The 17,818-nt window shown below is 35.8% G+C and overlaps 1 protein-coding gene and 1 long non-coding RNA gene across 3 annotated transcripts; one reads left to right on the forward strand and one right to left on the reverse strand.

The window, feature by feature from the left end:
- Window positions 1–1,726: 1,726 nt before the first annotated feature.
- Window positions 1,727–5,817, forward strand: LOC130012153 (uncharacterized). 2 transcript variants are annotated; one of them, XR_008787498.1, is made up of 3 exons: window positions 1,727–1,885; window positions 4,503–4,795; window positions 5,372–5,817. It is a non-coding gene; the product is annotated as an uncharacterized LOC130012153 (long non-coding RNA). The 2 variants fall into 2 exon arrangements; XR_008787497.1 differs by lacking the exon at window positions 1,727–1,885 and adding an exon at window positions 3,363–3,507.
- A 3,111-nt stretch (window positions 5,818–8,928) lies between these two features.
- On the reverse strand, window positions 8,929–17,411 carry LOC126814277 (phospholipase B1, membrane-associated). The gene is made up of 13 exons (XM_056099466.1): window positions 17,348–17,411; window positions 15,607–15,716; window positions 15,392–15,452; window positions 15,202–15,260; window positions 14,827–14,894; window positions 14,657–14,700; window positions 14,381–14,489; window positions 13,541–13,673; window positions 12,662–12,816; window positions 11,627–11,807; window positions 10,244–10,345; window positions 9,184–9,266; window positions 8,929–9,031 (listed from the first exon to the last, which is right to left on the reverse strand). The coding sequence occupies exons 1-13, from the start codon at window positions 17,385–17,387 to the stop codon at window positions 8,929–8,931; spliced, it is 1,248 nt and encodes a 415-aa protein (XP_055955441.1). The 5' UTR covers window positions 17,388–17,411.
- Window positions 17,412–17,818: the final 407 nt, after the last annotated feature.

Raw genomic sequence — 17,818 nt, forward strand, 5'->3', positions numbered from 1 at the left:
GTGGTGCCACCCCTCCCCCACTGCACTTATTATTAGTGTGTTAACATCTTGCATCTCGAAATTTAAATCCAGTTTCATGCGGGTTAAAAAAACCACTCAATATTATGTACAGGCCCTATTGGCTAATGTGTAGAAGGCCATAGTTATGGTGATGTCAAACAATGTTGAAACGTCGATCAGTGATAAACATAGAATTATCACCTGTTTATTTCCAGTTTAATTACTATGTGTCAATGAATTAATTTTACCTGAGTAAAGATTCAATTATATTAGTCGTCATGCACATATTCATGTCACACATATATTGGTTAAATGGATTAACGTTAATCATGAAATGGTCTAGTCTGTGTCGAGTGGACGTTAAACCCCATTACTCTCACACACCCAGACATTCACACGCTAACGCAATGCGAGCTATGAGAATTGTTAACGCATGCGCGTTGCATCAAAAGGTCTGCCACTGGGTTTTCGATTTTCCGCTTGTACGTGACAACCTCATGGGTTTTCTCCAGGTCCTCCGATTTCCCGCCACTGCTAAAGACTTAGGCGCAAGCGAATTATGTAAATAAAATTGAACTATATGTCCGTCTCGAAATGACCTAGTTTGTGTCGAAATGACCTAGTTTGTTTCGAAATGACCTAGTTTGTGTCGAATGGACTTTAAATCGTTAAATCATATGGTAATCCAGAAATCCCCAAAAACAGTTTAAAATTTCCTTTACTGAAATTTCTCGTAAATGAGCAGGTCTGCGATCAAAATTTCTTTGTCTTACGTTTTGGATATCTATGGGCAAAAACATCATTTGAAGCCTGAAAACTAAATCTAAAAGCTTTTAATCAAATTCGCTTTTTGTCGTCTGCTGTTTTACATGTTAGAGTTATTTTTAACTAGATAATAACTTTTATTAAGATATTATTAGCTTATCAGTTTTTATGTAATTAGAAATAATATTGCACAAAGCTCCTAATTGTCTGACTATTGTTTTTTGAAATCAGGAAGATGATATTGAAAATATACGAACGATGAAGAGCTTGAGACCTTGTTTCACAAAAACTTAAATCTGATAGATACATTTGGAATAATAATATTATTGCCAGTGTCCCGGGGCACATAATTTTAACATACTATCATTCACAAAAATAATTCCCATTCAATTTCTTTTCATAGCATGAGAAATATAGCTGCGTCCACCCGTTTACTTTATTGTAAGGCAATATAAGCAATTAGGTGACGCCCCAAATTACAACCCCAAGAACAAAAATCACCCAAAACCCCGGTAAACAAAACCCTTTGTAACTATTTTATATATTACCATATGATTCAAGTATAAATTATACCTTTTTCAAATGAATAACAGATAAAAAAAATAACAACAACAAAAAACTAAAAGGAAATTTAAACTCATTTGACATATAAAATGAATATCTTCATGTAGGCCAACAATGTTTACTCATGGGGTTTGGGGGTTATGATGACCTGTAAAAAGATAATTCAATAATCTCAAATGTGTACGGAGGGTATACGAGGAAAGATGATCCATTTAAACCATTTAAAACCTCACTCACCAAAAAGATTTCTAGCACGCGGAGGGGGGGGGGTATACGAGGAATATGTAACGGGATACTAAAGATACTGAATGGGTTTATCAAACGGGGATTCATAATAAAATATTTCCCGATTGTTTGTAGCGCGACCTCGACCTTGAAACTTGTTTAATTCAGTCTATACCGAGTCAGTTACTAAAATAATGTATGGGTTTATACAAACGGGGATTCCTAAAAAATAATATTGTTTGCAGAAAGCCTCGCCCCGGTGCAGAAGCTCGTGTATTTATGTTATATGGTGACCGATCACGCCCATTACGTCATCAATATGTCTGATCAAGTGAGTATATTGAAATGATTATATTTGAGAATATGAGGTTATTCAAGTTGTTCAGGTTAACCAGTAATCTGTTTGATTGTCCAGTATTTGATGTAATGATTTAGTTGTTTGTATGGTTTAATTTAACCAGAAATCTGATCTGTTTGATTGTCCAGTATTTGATGTAAGGATTTAGTGCGTTGACCTTTTGTAACTCGACGTTTAGGTCCCAACAGTACGGTTGGATTTTAAATTTCTATCCCACAAAATAATTCAAAACTAACCCGGGCGTCATGTCAGTTAGACCCAGCTTTATTCGCGTTAAGTAAACCCTCAATTCTCAGGAGCTATTGGCCAAGGCAGTGGGTATATGTAATTACACGACAATGGATATTAGATGATAAGGTTTCCCTGTAATCGACGTAATATTTGAGTCTATTTAAAGATACATTATGGGAGATTTTTTATAGAGAATTGGCCATTCTTGCTATAACAGTTCAAAAATAGATGATGAAAGAAAAATATATTGAAAATTTCCGTCAAATTACTTTATTCTGAACAAAGTTATCACCATTGTAAATTTTGACTAGAAATAGGAGTCAACTCTCTCTTCATCGTCTCAGAGAATGGCTGATTGTTTGATTGACGGGCGTTAACTCCACCTACATAATCTTGATTATCAAGAACGTTTTCAATGGCTGTGGTAGCGTTAGCCTATCCGGTTTGAGACGGGGTTGCAATTCAATTTGTATCAGATTTATTTTTACCACAAATTAAAAATAAGACTTTTAATATCTAGATAGGAAGCGAAAGTTTGAAAGGAATGGACCAAATCAATGAGGCATAATTATAGCCGACTTCTTGTTAGCCTGCGTGTACTCTTGTAGTTTTTACTGTAACTAGTAGGCCTACGTAACTCCCGAAGCAGACAAATAGGAAACAGTGGTCCAATGGGGCTGCAATTCAACTGGGGTGATGTTATCTGCGATGTTTATCAATTTCCATAATTTTTCTGTAAACGCAAGTGACAAAAGAGCGTATAATACCGACATCCAAACTCTCATTTTAACCACAACTAAACATAATATCAAGGCCGTATATACTGAACTGTCAATCAAATTGACTGACATGCGGCCTCGCTCAACAGCGGCCTCGCTTCGTACACTCTATCATTTAGCCTCAGTCTAAAATTTCCGGGAGTATGACGTCAACGTAACGGTTAATCTCCGCTTACGACGCCATTTAAAAATTTAATCAATCAATGAAATCCTGTTTAAATCCAAGCCGAATCCAAGCCATCCGTGGGTCTACAGAGTTGATTTTGTGCTAGTCGTGTAAATAAAGATCTAATTTATAATTTCTATGACATCTGAAGCCTAAATAAAGACTTGCAATAATCAGATTTAGCTTTTGCATAATGTATTTTTAATACAACAATACAACACGTGACTTGATAACCTAGACTACAATATAACTGAATTAGCTACTATAAATAGTCGGGTTTTCCCAAAAGGGGATTCTACAACAAATATTTCCGTATATCTTTAGACCAGCCTCGACCCCTGTTTTAGAGACATAACTTGCCCAAATCATCGGTAGAAGACTGTTATATTATAATTAAGAAGATTAATATGTCTGATCAAGTGAGTTGTATAGATATTATATAAGTTTGTATACATCAAATCTATTTAAATCTTGAACTTAAATCTGTCACATCAAGCCTGCCATATTGTTGTTTTTACGTCTAGATCAACTGACATCTACGATCAAGTCTGCCATATTGTTGTTTTTACGTCTAGATCAACTGACATCTACGAGCAGGACATTCGTCTACTTCACCTGATTACAACCACTGACAACCAACACAGTATTTTAACATCAAAATGATTAAGACTTAATTATAGTTAGTTAGAAAATAATTAAAAATTAATTATAGTTAGTTAGAAAATAATTAAAAATTAATTATAGTTAGTTAGAAAATGATTAAAAATTAATTATAGTTAGTTAGAAAATGGTGTGACTCTGTTTCAACAAGATTGGGTTAAAGGGGGACTACTCCATTAGACACAATTTCAAATGGATTAAGAATGAAATTTGGTAGCTATACTGTTGTAAAATCGTGATGTTGGTTTATGACAATGGTGGGATTCGACATGTCTGTTGTCATTCGGCATACATTGATTGGTGAGATTTGACCTGTCGATTATCAATGTCAAGGTTCACCGACCAGACTTATGAAGGCGGACATACGCCATACAGTGGACTATGAAAGAAACTATTCCTGGACAACGGCACTATGGTCCACTCTTATATCGAATTCCAACCGTCACCGGTTCTTTTACGTGCATGTCAAAGTGGCCACGAGCCCTCGTGTTTTGTCACATCCGAGCATTTAGACGCCGTCCTCTATAGACCCTCCGTCCTACACCACTAACACGGGTAACCACGCAGGGAAATACATCAGCACTTTCTCGGCCAACAACGGGATTGAACCCCGGGCATGCTGGTAGTGAACCAGTGAATTACTCATTGAATCACCGCGGTTCCTGATTGGTGCGAGGAGAGTGTGACAGGGGATAGTTAGTTATCAAATGATATTTATCAGTGATTATTTGTATATATATTTTATTTATTTCAGTCAGAATCAACTAAAACAAACCCTGTTATATACAGTTTTCACGGCACAAGTAACGTACAGTTGGGTAATCATAACATCGTCGATAACCGCCTTACTAATCAACTAACAGAAGACGTGGACGCCATGAAATATGAACTCGCTATTAGGGACGATAAAATAGAGACATTAACGCGTGGAATGAACCAACTGACAGAGAGAGTGAGGATTCTAGAAGATGAAAAGGTGGTCAAGAAAACAAACGTTAATAAAAATTCAGACAAGACAGACGAAATGATTACTCTCAATATATATCGGTAAATAAACATTTTATAATAGTACATGAAATTTAAAGTAAACGACATATCAGGAATATTAAACTTGTTATAATAGAACCATTAGTAGGTGGATGATAGAAACAAAACATGTAAAATTATATTTCATATTTAAAACACTGATATCACTATACAACTACAAGATGAGTGATGAAACCACACTAAAGAAAAACATCACCCGATTGATGACGTCAAATAGAGATGACGTCACTAATATAACAGTTAGCAGTTTTCACACACGTGGTATTTATCCATCTGGTGACTGTTATTTCAATATGGTCCAAGTCGATATTTATCAGAGTTGAACACTGTAAAACTCGTATTACATGTACGCAATTTCGCCGATTATTTGGAAACATTCCCATTATACCTGCATTAGACCCATTTACATGGAAAACAGGTCCACTATTTCAACGTCCATTTTATTTTCTTCTATCCATTTCTTGGAATCACATGTTTTATTTATTTACCTGTATATACAGTACCTGTATAACTATTATAATATATATTTACCTGTATGATATAAGTAATATAATATATATTTACCTGTATTTACAGTGGGTATGATAAGATGACTATAAGTAGAGATCAAACAGTGGATGAATTAGAGAAGATGATACTGGAGGAGAACAGAAAGAAGTATGGTGTAGGGTATCATGGTTTTATTGGTTCTATCTACAGTGATGATGATAAACAGGTCAAGTACCGCTACAAACACCACAACAAACATCTTCCATTATCACACTATAATATAACAGATAGAGATAGGGTCTACTGGTTGTTATAGTCTGTTGATGGTGTATAAAATATTAAATCATATATACTAACTATAAAACAATATTAAACATTTAACTTGAACAATGAATTCTATCTATATATACTAACTATTAAACAATATTAAACATTTAACTTGAACATTGAATTCTATCTATATATATACTAACTATAAAACAATATTAAACATTTAACTAGAACATATTATACTGTATAAAGTAATGATATAGTTTGTATGATATTATACTGTATAAAATAATGATATAGTTGTTTGCATGTGGTGGGGGGGGGGAGAGTATTTGGGTGAGGGCATGTGAGTATTGTGGGTGGCTGCGGGTATGTGGGTGGTGAAGTTATTCGGTAATCTGGGTGGGGTATGTGGGTGGATGGTTGAGGGTATGTTCTGGGTGAGGATATTTGGGAAGGTGGTTGGGTGAGGTTATTTGGGAAGGTGGGTGGGGTATGTGGGTGAGGTTATTTAGGAATGTGGGTGGGTGGGGTATGTGGGTGAAGGTATGTGGATGGGTGGTGTTAGTATTATTAAATCTGCTTACTTGCAGTGACGTCATCTTGGCATTGTGACGTCATATCGACAAGTGATGGTCTAATCAACAAGCATGCCAAATATCATGTCGATCTCACTTGAATTGTGGGTGTTGAACAGAAAGCTGACAACAACGACATGAATAATATGTAAATATGTGTCTGTCTTGATGACGTAACGATATAGTAAAATGTCGGATCAAATGAGAATAAGCTGATATATACACCAACTATAATCAATTCAAAGAGGTAGACACGCTGCCTCACTAACGGGGGGCCTGGAAAGGAACACTGTCTAGTCGTTTGGATGGGACGAAAATTCACCATGACATGTTTAATCTGATTGTTGTCCTGATAAAATGTCCATCGTAGCATGTCCGTCTTTATTTTCCTGGATGAACTCAATGAACATTCCGAGCGGTATTCAATGGTCACTGAGTTCTGTTTTTATTCTATAACTAAATGCAAATCTCAAAATACACTGTACTATCCAGATAATCAAAAACAAAATCACCAATAATGTTAAAATTCATCATAGGTTCCGCCCTTTTTTCTTTCTTTTTTACAAAAATTGTGTTTGCCTAGTTGTGACGTCTTATCGTTTGACGTAATTCTGAAAGTGACGTCATTCTGGACCAAAGTAGTACGTTTTGAAGCCATTTAATACAACTATAGGTTATTCAGTGGCTGTATTCAATGACTGTATTCAATGGCTGTATTCAATGATAGTTGCTTGTATTCGCATGTAGTTATAGAATAAATTTATTTATTCCCTTCAGAGCTGTCAATAACAAGTTCTACTTCGTCTATATCAGTCTCATTGTTGCCCCCCCAAGCTTTATTAAGTTGTCAATATGAACGGCTGATTCCGTTCTTGAAAGGCTGTAAAATAACGCCCGTTAACTATTGAAAATCGAAACGCCGTTGCTTTTACTGATTTAGGAATGTTGCAAAGTATAGGACTATACATGTCAAGTTTCCAGTGGGTTGTAAATCTTTGCTGTATACTATATTGTCGAGTTTACGTCTAAACCAGAATGTCGACTCAGAGAATATAAATTAATATCTAAATATGTTTACCACTAAATAAAACGATTATAGACGAAATTAAAATGACCTAACACTAGTGGTGTCAATAGTGTAAAGCCGGGGGTACTCGATTGAACTTTCCGGAATTGAATTCTCTCAATCCCAAAAATAGTGACAATCGAGTGCAAAGGGTTATTTCGGGCTACAACGCACGCGTCGACTGAATAAGTAAATATCTCAACCAACCATGCAGCCGAAACATATTCGCTGTGTTTAATTACGTCACTATTCTACTCACATCACCTCCATTGCAGGGACTGACAGAACTGTGACGGGACTGAATTCCGCGTCACTCTATTGCGATTCTGCCAATTCGGGACGTTCTGGACTGTGAATCGAGCATCCCCTATAGTGTCAAAGATCGGGAGTTATCAATATAAAGGGAAGGAACTCCATTTAATACAATTACATACTCATTGACCTCACTGTCGACAACACCCTGAGAAAACCCACGAAGTTGGACAGGTCGCAATAGTCCTTATCAGGTAGGAGTTGGGAATCGAACCCACGACAACAGAATCAACGACAGACCTTATTATACAACAGGCTACATATTTTACATGGAATAAACTTAACAAAAACACAAAATATATTATGAAATACATTTATTCCATCATTGCAGTGGGTTTATTCTTTATATGGGGTGGAATTTAAATCGATGCTTTTTAATAACAATATGATAGGGTTTCTACTCTGTTTTGTTGAACTGAAATGAAATGAAGTTTCTGCACCGATTGGGCTGTTGAAGACAAGCATACGCTATATAATAGAGACTTTTGTTAAGCGTAAATTCCTTATCGATTTTGCGTGTGACGTCAACAATGCGTGTGTATTTCCCATGCGTGATACGGCACACGGATAAGGCAGCACGTATCGAACAGCTTTCATACGGAATAGGTCCGTATAACATCGTTGTCTTTATACCGTATTTGTGACTACTTTTAGACACTGAAATGTTGTGCCGTAGCGTTTTTATAAATCCTAGAACACGAAGGTGTATATTTGATGTGATTTTAACCATGATAAAAAAAAACGGAATCTAATTTATCATAACTTTTGATGAGCTTATCGCGGAATTTTCATACTTTTCCTGTCTGTCAGCATGCTGGTTGATCTACGTGCTAAATTTAGGGAGGTGGGACCCTATAATATGTATAAGGGGTATATACTTTCTGAAATGATACATTAGTGAAACCAAAACTTGCTGTCGAGTCGAAGTCGAAGATATATAACATCATTCGACACTAATTGTTTTTTTTAAATTTTAAATATAGCTCAGCGACTGTCGAGCGACTTTAATCCCTTCAGGAATTTGTAGGCTAGGCACTTGACTAATGCTGATGTTGATCTTGGTAGATAACTCCCATCAGTGTTGACGGTCGAGTACCCAAATATGACATTTTAGCTGCATGTATTCCTGTCACCTTTTTGTCATTCATGAAATGATTGTGATAACTAGCCCTGGGAGGAATAATTATCCGGAAGATGTCCCTTTGGGATATTAAGATATATTTTAAGTTTCATCAAAATCGGATAAAAATTGTGACCTCCAGAGGATCCACAACCTTCATATTACATACTCTTACACAATTTGCGTACAAAGAGTGGTCATTTTGTCCGCAGTTTCAAAGTTAAGTTTCAAAACCATATACACGTATTATACGTGAAATATATATATTTTTATTAAGGTGAATACAATTCTGTCTCAGTTAAGTGTTGGGTATTTCCTTTCCGGAATCCATAAATGTCCATGCTTTCACTTCAATTCTGGCCACCGCCACTGTTTTTATTGGTATATATGTGTGGATTTTTCTGAAAATTGTCAAATATAAAATAATAATAAAAAACAAAACATTCAGGTCACCCACTCTAGTTTATACAAGTGTGGAACTAAAGCTAAATGTTTCAATGTAATTGCAAAATGTCCTTGAATTCTATTTCCTAAAACTTGGAAGAAACCCGACTTAGATGGAGGACTTACCTCTGTGGGGCAGGTTATGGGGCTGCCTAATTCCCAATTTAAAGTCTTCTGTCCAACTGGCTGAAACTAAAAGTAAAAGGCTCAAATGAGAAATATTGATAGTGAAAGCACACAGGAGTATAACCGAAATTTCCTTATAAAAATCAGATCCAAGGGCCATGCGCCATTTTATGCTCAACTTAGAAATAGGCTTGTAGTTTCATATTGTGTCTGGATATTCAAGAATGAACATCCCCTTGTCTTGTTGCATCGCATAGGGATCGCGTTTGGTCGTGTTAAGATCTTCTTGGATCGCGTTGGTCGTGTTGAGAGCGTGTTGGGGTCTTGTTTGATCGTATCGACATCGGGTAGTTACCGAGTCTGTGGGTCCCGGAGAATGGTTGAATTTGTACAGCGATTATACGTGATCTGCTAGAAATTATGACTCTACTTGGATGGCCAAACATTTTAGATCTGAACCACGTCGAGCTTTGGACTGACGGGGGCTTTACAAACCCTTTTTAAATAAGTTAGTACTATGTCAATGTGATGTAGCGTGTTGGGCTGTGATAACTAAGTCCGTCATCTGCTTAATCTGAGAGATCCCTTTAACTGAAGATTTGCCACCAATTAGCCATAAAAATTTTAACCCCAAGTTTAGAATATACTTCTAACCTTTCTTAGTTTACGCAGATGGACACTAGTTGTCAGTGAACAACAGTACATGCACGTGTACTTTATGAATGTAATTATGTAAAAGCCTCCCATGACTTAAATAAAAATAAAATTGAATTTGTAATTTAATCTGATCACACTTGTTGACAACTGGTCGGTGCCGTTCACAGATCGCGTGACAGGGAAATATCAGTTCTGAATAATGGGAATTTTCATTACTTTTTAGAATAAAGATCACACTGTGAGTTGACTACAGTATATGGGTGATTCTGATCGAACTGCCTTTTGCAAGCCCCGATCCCCAGCACGAAGACGATTGACACGGTTAACCCGTTGTAGGCGATACTGCCCCCGAAGGAACAGTTTATTTAGACCCAATAGACATTTACCATATTATTCCACAATGCTGTAGCTGTATTAGACTGTCCTTTACTACTCAGATGAAAACAATCTGGGGCAAAATAAGAAAGATCTAAATCATCGGATCCAGCCTACAAAACAGGTTATATAATACATGTATGTACATTTAAATTTGGTACCACAAAAAAAAACAAATCCCTTACAATTTCAACAAATAATGTCAAAAGCGTCAAATATCTAATCCACTAGAAACAAACATCAATAGTAATAATATCTTTAAATTCAAGGAAGACGCACCGTTATCCCCACTGCTATACTTGTGAAATGATATGGGTGGGGTTTAACGTCCTACTTTTCTGCACCAACTTGGCTAAAGAAGACGGAAATGCGCCATGTGCAGTGTTCTATGAGGAAAATCTACGGCGTACTCTTATATCGAAATCCAACTGTCAAGGGTTCTTTTACGGGCACGCCACGTAGCGAACCAGCGTCTTTCTCCCGAGAAACTGCGGCTCCCTGCTATACTTATAGTCTAGTCCGGGTTGTGGTAGTGTTGTATACTAGTTTCGGAATTTTTAGGGGAGCCGACCAATGCTATATTCAATTCCACGAATCCTATGTGTATTCAAATAACAATCAATCACCAATCACCAATCGAGGGGTGTTGGATGGCCGAATGGTAACGGAGTAAGGATAGGGCCCCCTAGTCCGCCCCTCGTCCGATGGCCGAATGGTTGGATGGCCGAATGGTTAGCACGTGCGCGCTGTATCATAAGGTCTGTCATTGAGTCAACTGGCGTGGTTTCAATTTACCGGTTGTACGTGACAAATAACTATCACGTTTTAAAGTAGAATTTAGTAAACCTACCTTAGTAGGAGGATAAGTATTTCTAAAGAAAGGTTGATCAACAACAATAACAGATTTAGTAAACCTACCTTAGTAGGAGGATACGTATTCCTAAAGAAAGGTTGATCAACAACAATAACAGATTTAGTAAACCTACCTTAGTAGGAGGATACGTATTCCTAAAGAAAGGTTGATCAACAACAATAACAGATTTAGTAAACCTACCTTAGTAGGAGGATAAGTATTTCTAAAGAAAGGTTGATCAACCACAATAACAGATTTAGTAAACCTACCTTAGTAGGAGGATACGTATTCCTAAAGAAAGGTTGATCAACAACAATAACAGATTTAGTAAACCTACCTTAGTAGGAGGATACGTATTCCTAAAGAAAGGTTGATCAACAACAATAACAGATTTAGTAAACCTACCTTAGTAGGAGGATACGTATTCCTAAAGAAAGGTTGATCAACAACAATAACAGATTTAGTAAACCTACCTTAGTAGGAGGATACGTATTCCTAAAGAAAGGTTGATCAACAACAATAACAGATTTAGTAAACCTACCTTAGTAGGAGGATACGTATTCCTAAAGAAAGGTTGATCAACAACAGTAAAATCATCTTTTGTGTCAAATTTTCCTGATATAGCTAGATCATGGAGAGATGTTTGATAAAGTCGTGTCATGTTAATCAACTCTTGTTCTGCTACATCATTTTTAGGATACGCTGCACATTTACACAGAAAACTGAAATAATATATATATACATATCCATAATATATCCATAATATATATATCCAAAAAGAATTTCTTTGAATTACTCCCAGAGAAATATATAAACAATACGCTGAAAAAAATAACAACAACATGTTTTTGGCTAACGTTTTCAGATTTCTTTGAATAATGTTCAGGAGTACTGAAAACGTTAGCCAAAAACATGTGTTTGTTTCTTTTTCCAACGTAATTTTATATATATCAAAATACAGATCCTATTTCGTTTCGTTTTTTATAGTTAAAAATTTCATTTTACTTGTCTTTACTACACTAGGATCTGGAAGAGTTGCTATGTATTAGGCGTTCTACTTGATGCGGGGAATTGGTAAATGAAACGGCCTGTTACGGCAAGTTCTTGACCTTTTTATGCACGGTAAACCACTAGAAACATCAACGCCGTTCGTTTGACCCCTGACATGAACCCCCACTATATCTTGGGATATCTGCATGTAGTGTAGGCCATCGAAAGTATAAAAAAACGAAACGAAATATAGATCTGTACTTTAATTAGATTGTATATCATATAATTAGCGAAACACCAACGAGACAGTTGAATCAGACCAAATTACAACATGGCGATGGTTACAAAATAAACTATCATTCTCAAAGAACAACACAAGAACTAAACAAGACAGCAAAACCATGAATGGGGTGATAAAGCGAAATTACAAAAGATAATAATAGCATAAGCTACATATAAGAAGTGTTTTGTATCTTTACACAAAGTGGAAAATATAGAAACCAAACAGGAAACAATGTGAACAAGATATCATGGGAAGTTCTTCTATATGATTACGACAGTAACTGGTCGTGTTACTATAACTTACAAATGAACAACAGAACATATTAGACCTTTGTTTAATTTCTTCACTATATTCGCATTAAGAACTTCTACTACATTAACAATAGTGCGGGGTAAATTGTCTTGAAGTATTTGCAGGGTTTTTTCCATCGTGGCAATATATCTTTCTGCTTCATGTCCCTGTAACATAAAACACCATCTTACAAAATGTGTAAAAATAAAACTATATTTTGCTGTTGGGTCTTGTTGTCACAATGTTGTCTACTTAAAGGACAATATTTGTGTCAGTCATTATCATATATGTGATAGAACTGGTTATCCCTGCATTGGCCGAGTTTCCGGCGTGGGTCATCCTTGCCAGTGATGTAGGCCTGACAAGGACAGCTGTCGAGTCGTTCGGATGGGACGAAAAACCAAGGTACCGTGTACACATGGGCGTGCACGTTAAAGATAGTTGGAATTCGATACAAGAGTAGGCCGTAGTGCCGCCGTCCGGGCAAAATTTCCCTCATCTTCCGGACACCTGTTACCACTGTTTGTCGTGTATTTTGTACACGGTGAACAGTCCATATGCTGATTACACTATTTTGCCTTATTACACTATTTTGCCTATACCGTTTTTTTTAGGACTTCGAATTTTGTCCAATGGTTTGGATTGTTCGTACTTGGTTTTATTTTATTTTTATCACACTGTATGGCGTAAGCCCGTCTTCATTAGACCAGTTCGGAGCAGAACAGTAGGACGTTAAACCCCATTTAATTTCGTTTCCTTTAATCTCCAAAATATGACAGAACCGAATTATTGACTACCGATGACCAAGTGAACACCTTATGAATAAAATGTGACATTGGTTGAATGTATGAATTTAGGTAAAGGTTATTTTTGTGTTTCATGTTAACTTACATCTTCATTACAGATATCACACAGATCATTATCTCCTATTAAAATTGTGATAAGTTTCCAGTCATTGTTTATATCTATGTTAGGATCAGCTTGCATACGAGATATTAACAAGTTAGCTTCATCTGTTAAATCCCTGAAATACAAAATAAACAATACATTCGGAAAGTTGGCAAATATCTATCAAGAGAGTGGGTGGGGGTGATAGGGTCCAAGAGTGTGAAGTCCTTTCAACATGAATCATATAAGTCAGTAAAAATAACATTCTATAAACTAATTTTACGGAACACGCATAATTTATGGAATTTGTGGTTTAGAACCACCTTTACTCCAACGATCCAAGTCACTTTTGCAACGAACCCCAGTTAATAACGCCATCTAGTAGCAAACTGTATAAGCTTTCTGTGGAACAATCAATTTAAGGTAAAAACGATCGGAGTCACATCTGAAATGGCCTCCAGGACAAATACGTCCCTCGTACCCTTTATTTGACCTTAATTTGGCTGAAAAGTGGAAGTCAGTGAATTGTTGTACTGGTAATTATGATTCGTATTAAACATCATTTTGAAGTTGTTATTAAACCCACTCGTTGTTCTGGTCGCTTCAAGCATTCTCGTCCAAAAGTCTGTTTTGCCTTTTATGGGAAAAGACAAAAATGTGACTTAGATCGTTCTTCCCCTGGAATTCTCATATGTTATACAGGAATGATCTTTAACCAGAATAACAATACAGCACAGTAGACCCTGTCTCGGGAACCAGGTAATTACAATTGAAGCAGCAACGGACATAATAATTATTTCTAATTTAAAAATACAATAATCTAAACAATTCAGTACTTCCTACATAAAAACATTTCCAGGATCAGCCACGTTGAATGCTGAATTTTTCTTTTTGATGTCCCCGGACTTTGTTGAGTAACCAGTGATACTAGGATTATATCGCTTGAGAATATCTACAATATTAATAATTCTAGCATTAGTGATTCAAGTTTAATATCAAGTTAAAACTGTGAGTATCTATATGGAATATACTTATATTATTACTTACAAGGTATGGTTATATCTAGCGAGCTTTTAGGGATTAAAACTGAGAGTACCTATATGAAATAGTATTACTTACTAGGTATGGTTATCTGATCTTCAAATGTACCATCCCCTCCAATACTGTAGGAAGATAAAAGTACAGACAATATAATTCTCGTTATGCTGAACGCAAACACGAAAAAACTACAACTGCCAATTTTTTTTTCTAAAAGAGCCGAGTTTCGCGGGTCTTTAATGCACACCTACCTAAAAGAGTCACCCCTGTCTTCTCTTAATACACCTAATATAGTTTTAGCAGTAATACCATTACCAGCCTAAACATAAAAATAATTCATAAATTCATATTTAAAGGCATGTGGCTAGCCACAGAGAAGTGTGAAGTACAGAACAATGACTAGATCTTTGTTAAAACCTTCCATGGTAATAATTCTATATTTAATATAAAACTCAATATTTATGTACCAAGTCCAGTAAACTACAATGGTCATTTTGCTTAATTGACCTCATGACCATAATAATTGTTTAAATTACCACCAGACTATAGCTTTGAATACAAAGATTGTTACCAGTATAAAGTCAGTGTACAGTTAAAAGTAAGTAACAATAAAAAAATTATCTTACTGTTAAGGAATCACCCAAAGCTGCAACAATCTTTATATCACTTGGTCGTAGTTGATGAACTGGAATAATAGTAGATCTTATGTTTGTGGTAAAGAAAAGTGGGTTTTAACTGACAATTTAAATACACATAGTCATTTTCCACTCATAACATAATCTGTCATAATACTATATTAAAGGTCTTTTCACTCACCTGACGTGGGTACTGTGGGCGATGGTGGTAATATCTCACAGGGAAATTCACTTTTCTCGGCCTGAAAAAGAGTCGAATGCTCTTTTTATTTAATATTTTGCTGCTCGATTTGAATTTGTTTTGGCCCTGGAATACTCGGGCAATGAACTGTTTGTCAGACTATTAAGTTATTTGAAACAATTTTAAAAATCATAGAATTCATTACTACAACTTACTTCACCTCCAAATATCTTCAGATTACTTTCAAAACTCTTTTGAAGAAGCGGACTTTTTGCTATTTTTTGTATCAACTTTTGATATTTTTCATAACGCGGGCTACTTTCAGCTGTAAAATAAAATATATTAAATATATTAATAATGGTATGACATATAATTTTGTATTGTCTGGCCACGTTGAATATGCGAGATAAGACACCGCACCGATACTTATAAAAGATACAAATATGCTTAAATACCTTCCTTTTCTTAATCAAACCAGCTTTGAAGAAATGTTTCACATCACGGATAAAGGTGTATGAATATCATACGTGTTTATATTAGCAAATGCCTTAAGACGAGTTCAGAGAAAACAAAAACTAACAAAATACAACTAGATCTTTAAAAAAAATAGACCATAACGAAAAAAGAACCAGAATATAATGATATAACTGTTTTATGGTTTAGTATAGATAGAAGTAGAAATGACAGAGTTCAGGGTTTTCTTAAAAGGCTTCGGAATAATACCCTTCTAAATTATCCGAGAGGGCCAGTATTTATATTGCCAACCCTATGGAATACACCCTGTTCGCCATCCGCCCGAATGTTAACTTTTACAGATGCTCCATATCATGCAATGGATACTATCAACTCAATGAAAACAAAAATATTAAGGTTTCAAAAACACCGCCATATTTTTAGCAACATTTTATGAATTATTTAAATTTTAGATATGCATATCTATAACCCATCTTTCCTTTCCGGTCACCTTTTGCAAACTTGTCGGATATTGTCGGTGATCAGTAAGAACCTACATTTAAATACTTTCGGCTTTTCGAGTATTGAATAAAAAAAAAATTTCATTCATTAGTCATTTCGTTTAAACTAAATGATAATTTCGTTTAATCTAAATGACCATTTCGTTTAAACTAAATGATTATTTCGTTTAAACGAATTATTTGATTTTTGTCTTAATAATCAGTAATTGCTCCACCAATCCTCACTCAGACATTCAGCAATTTGTCGTGGCATGCTCCTAATCAACCGTCCAATCACGATTTGGGGCAATCTGACCCACTTCTCTTGCAGTGCCACCGCCAATTCTTGCAGTTTTGTCGGTTGACGTTGACGTCGACGAACACGTCTTCCGATCAAATTAAACGTAACACACTAAAGCAAAGATACGTTAAATAGTAAATCTTATGCAAGAACCGATAGGAAAGCAAACATGGATAGTTAAACCAGCTCGCGACAGTTTTCATCAACCCTTCCTTGAAGTGTCAAATTTGACAATGAACCCCTCCCACGTGTATAGCGCTATTGCGTATCGCACATGCAGCTCAGTGGTTCTGTTCAGACGATAAGTTCTTCATCTGTGAACATACTCCCAAAGCATGTCAAGTGTCCATGACTATTTATCATATCACAACCTGCATAGGTATTTGCATTTCAATATACCCTACTTTATTTGAAGAGCATATAATGTATGACGACTGAAATGAGTACGTGGTAAATAGTTGAATTGATAATAGCAGGTGCTCGCTCACTAGTAAACTAGTTTTGAATTTGCAGTGCGTACTAATTAAACCTACGGCCCACTACCATTCTGCTTCTGGTGTTGTCACGTCTTCGTTTCTAAAACCTGGCAACATACAAAACAACTACCAGAAAATAAAGGTGTTTAATAATTCCCTGAAATATAACCAGCAATATGGATGAACTAGATGGTTATTTTGTGATGTTGATAATGAAAAGTCTTACCAAAAGTAATTGCTAAAATAAAAACAAGTAAAAACTTCATGATGAAAAATATTCGTGACTTACACCCGTGACATACGAAGTGATAAGTGATATTTATTTTTATATATTCTCTTATCTTAATCAAATGTGAAGGTCATACTCTTACTTACTTAGATCTACTTACTGTATCTAATCAGCTAACATTCTTTTATTTATAGGTCAGACAGAAGACGATCTTATTTCATACTGATTTAAAAATTCGGTTAATCTTTTTAAAAAAAAAAAGAAAATGGGCTCCCGGGTTTCAGCCAGTGGTCAATTCTGCCATGGTTTATTTGGAAGGCCCAAGCACACTTGTTTGCCAAGTGCCAACCGAGTCGATGTCTACCATGAGTAGTTGGAGAGAGAGAGAGAAATGGGGTTTAACGTCCACTCGACACAAACTAGGTCATTTCGGGACTAACATATGGTTTAATTTTATTTCAATAATTC

Source organism: Patella vulgata, chromosome 3 (assembly GCF_932274485.2).
Source record: "Patella vulgata chromosome 3, xgPatVulg1.2, whole genome shotgun sequence".
Taxonomy (NCBI): domain Eukaryota; kingdom Metazoa; phylum Mollusca; class Gastropoda; family Patellidae; genus Patella; species Patella vulgata.

Excerpts from the sequence above, each read along its gene's own strand:
- LOC126814277 (XM_056099466.1), bottom strand. The coding sequence starts at position 17,387 with ATGAAGTTTTTACTTGTTTTTATTTTAGCAATTACTTTTG. Across the intron at positions 15,453-15,606 it reads TGAAGATATTTGGAGGTGAA|GCCGAGAAAAGTGAATTTCC; the intron begins GTAAGTTGTAGT and ends ACTCTTTTTCAG. Across the intron at positions 12,817-13,540 it reads GTGATATCTGTAATGAAGAT|GGACATGAAGCAGAAAGATA; the intron begins GTAAGTTAACAT and ends TTTATGTTACAG.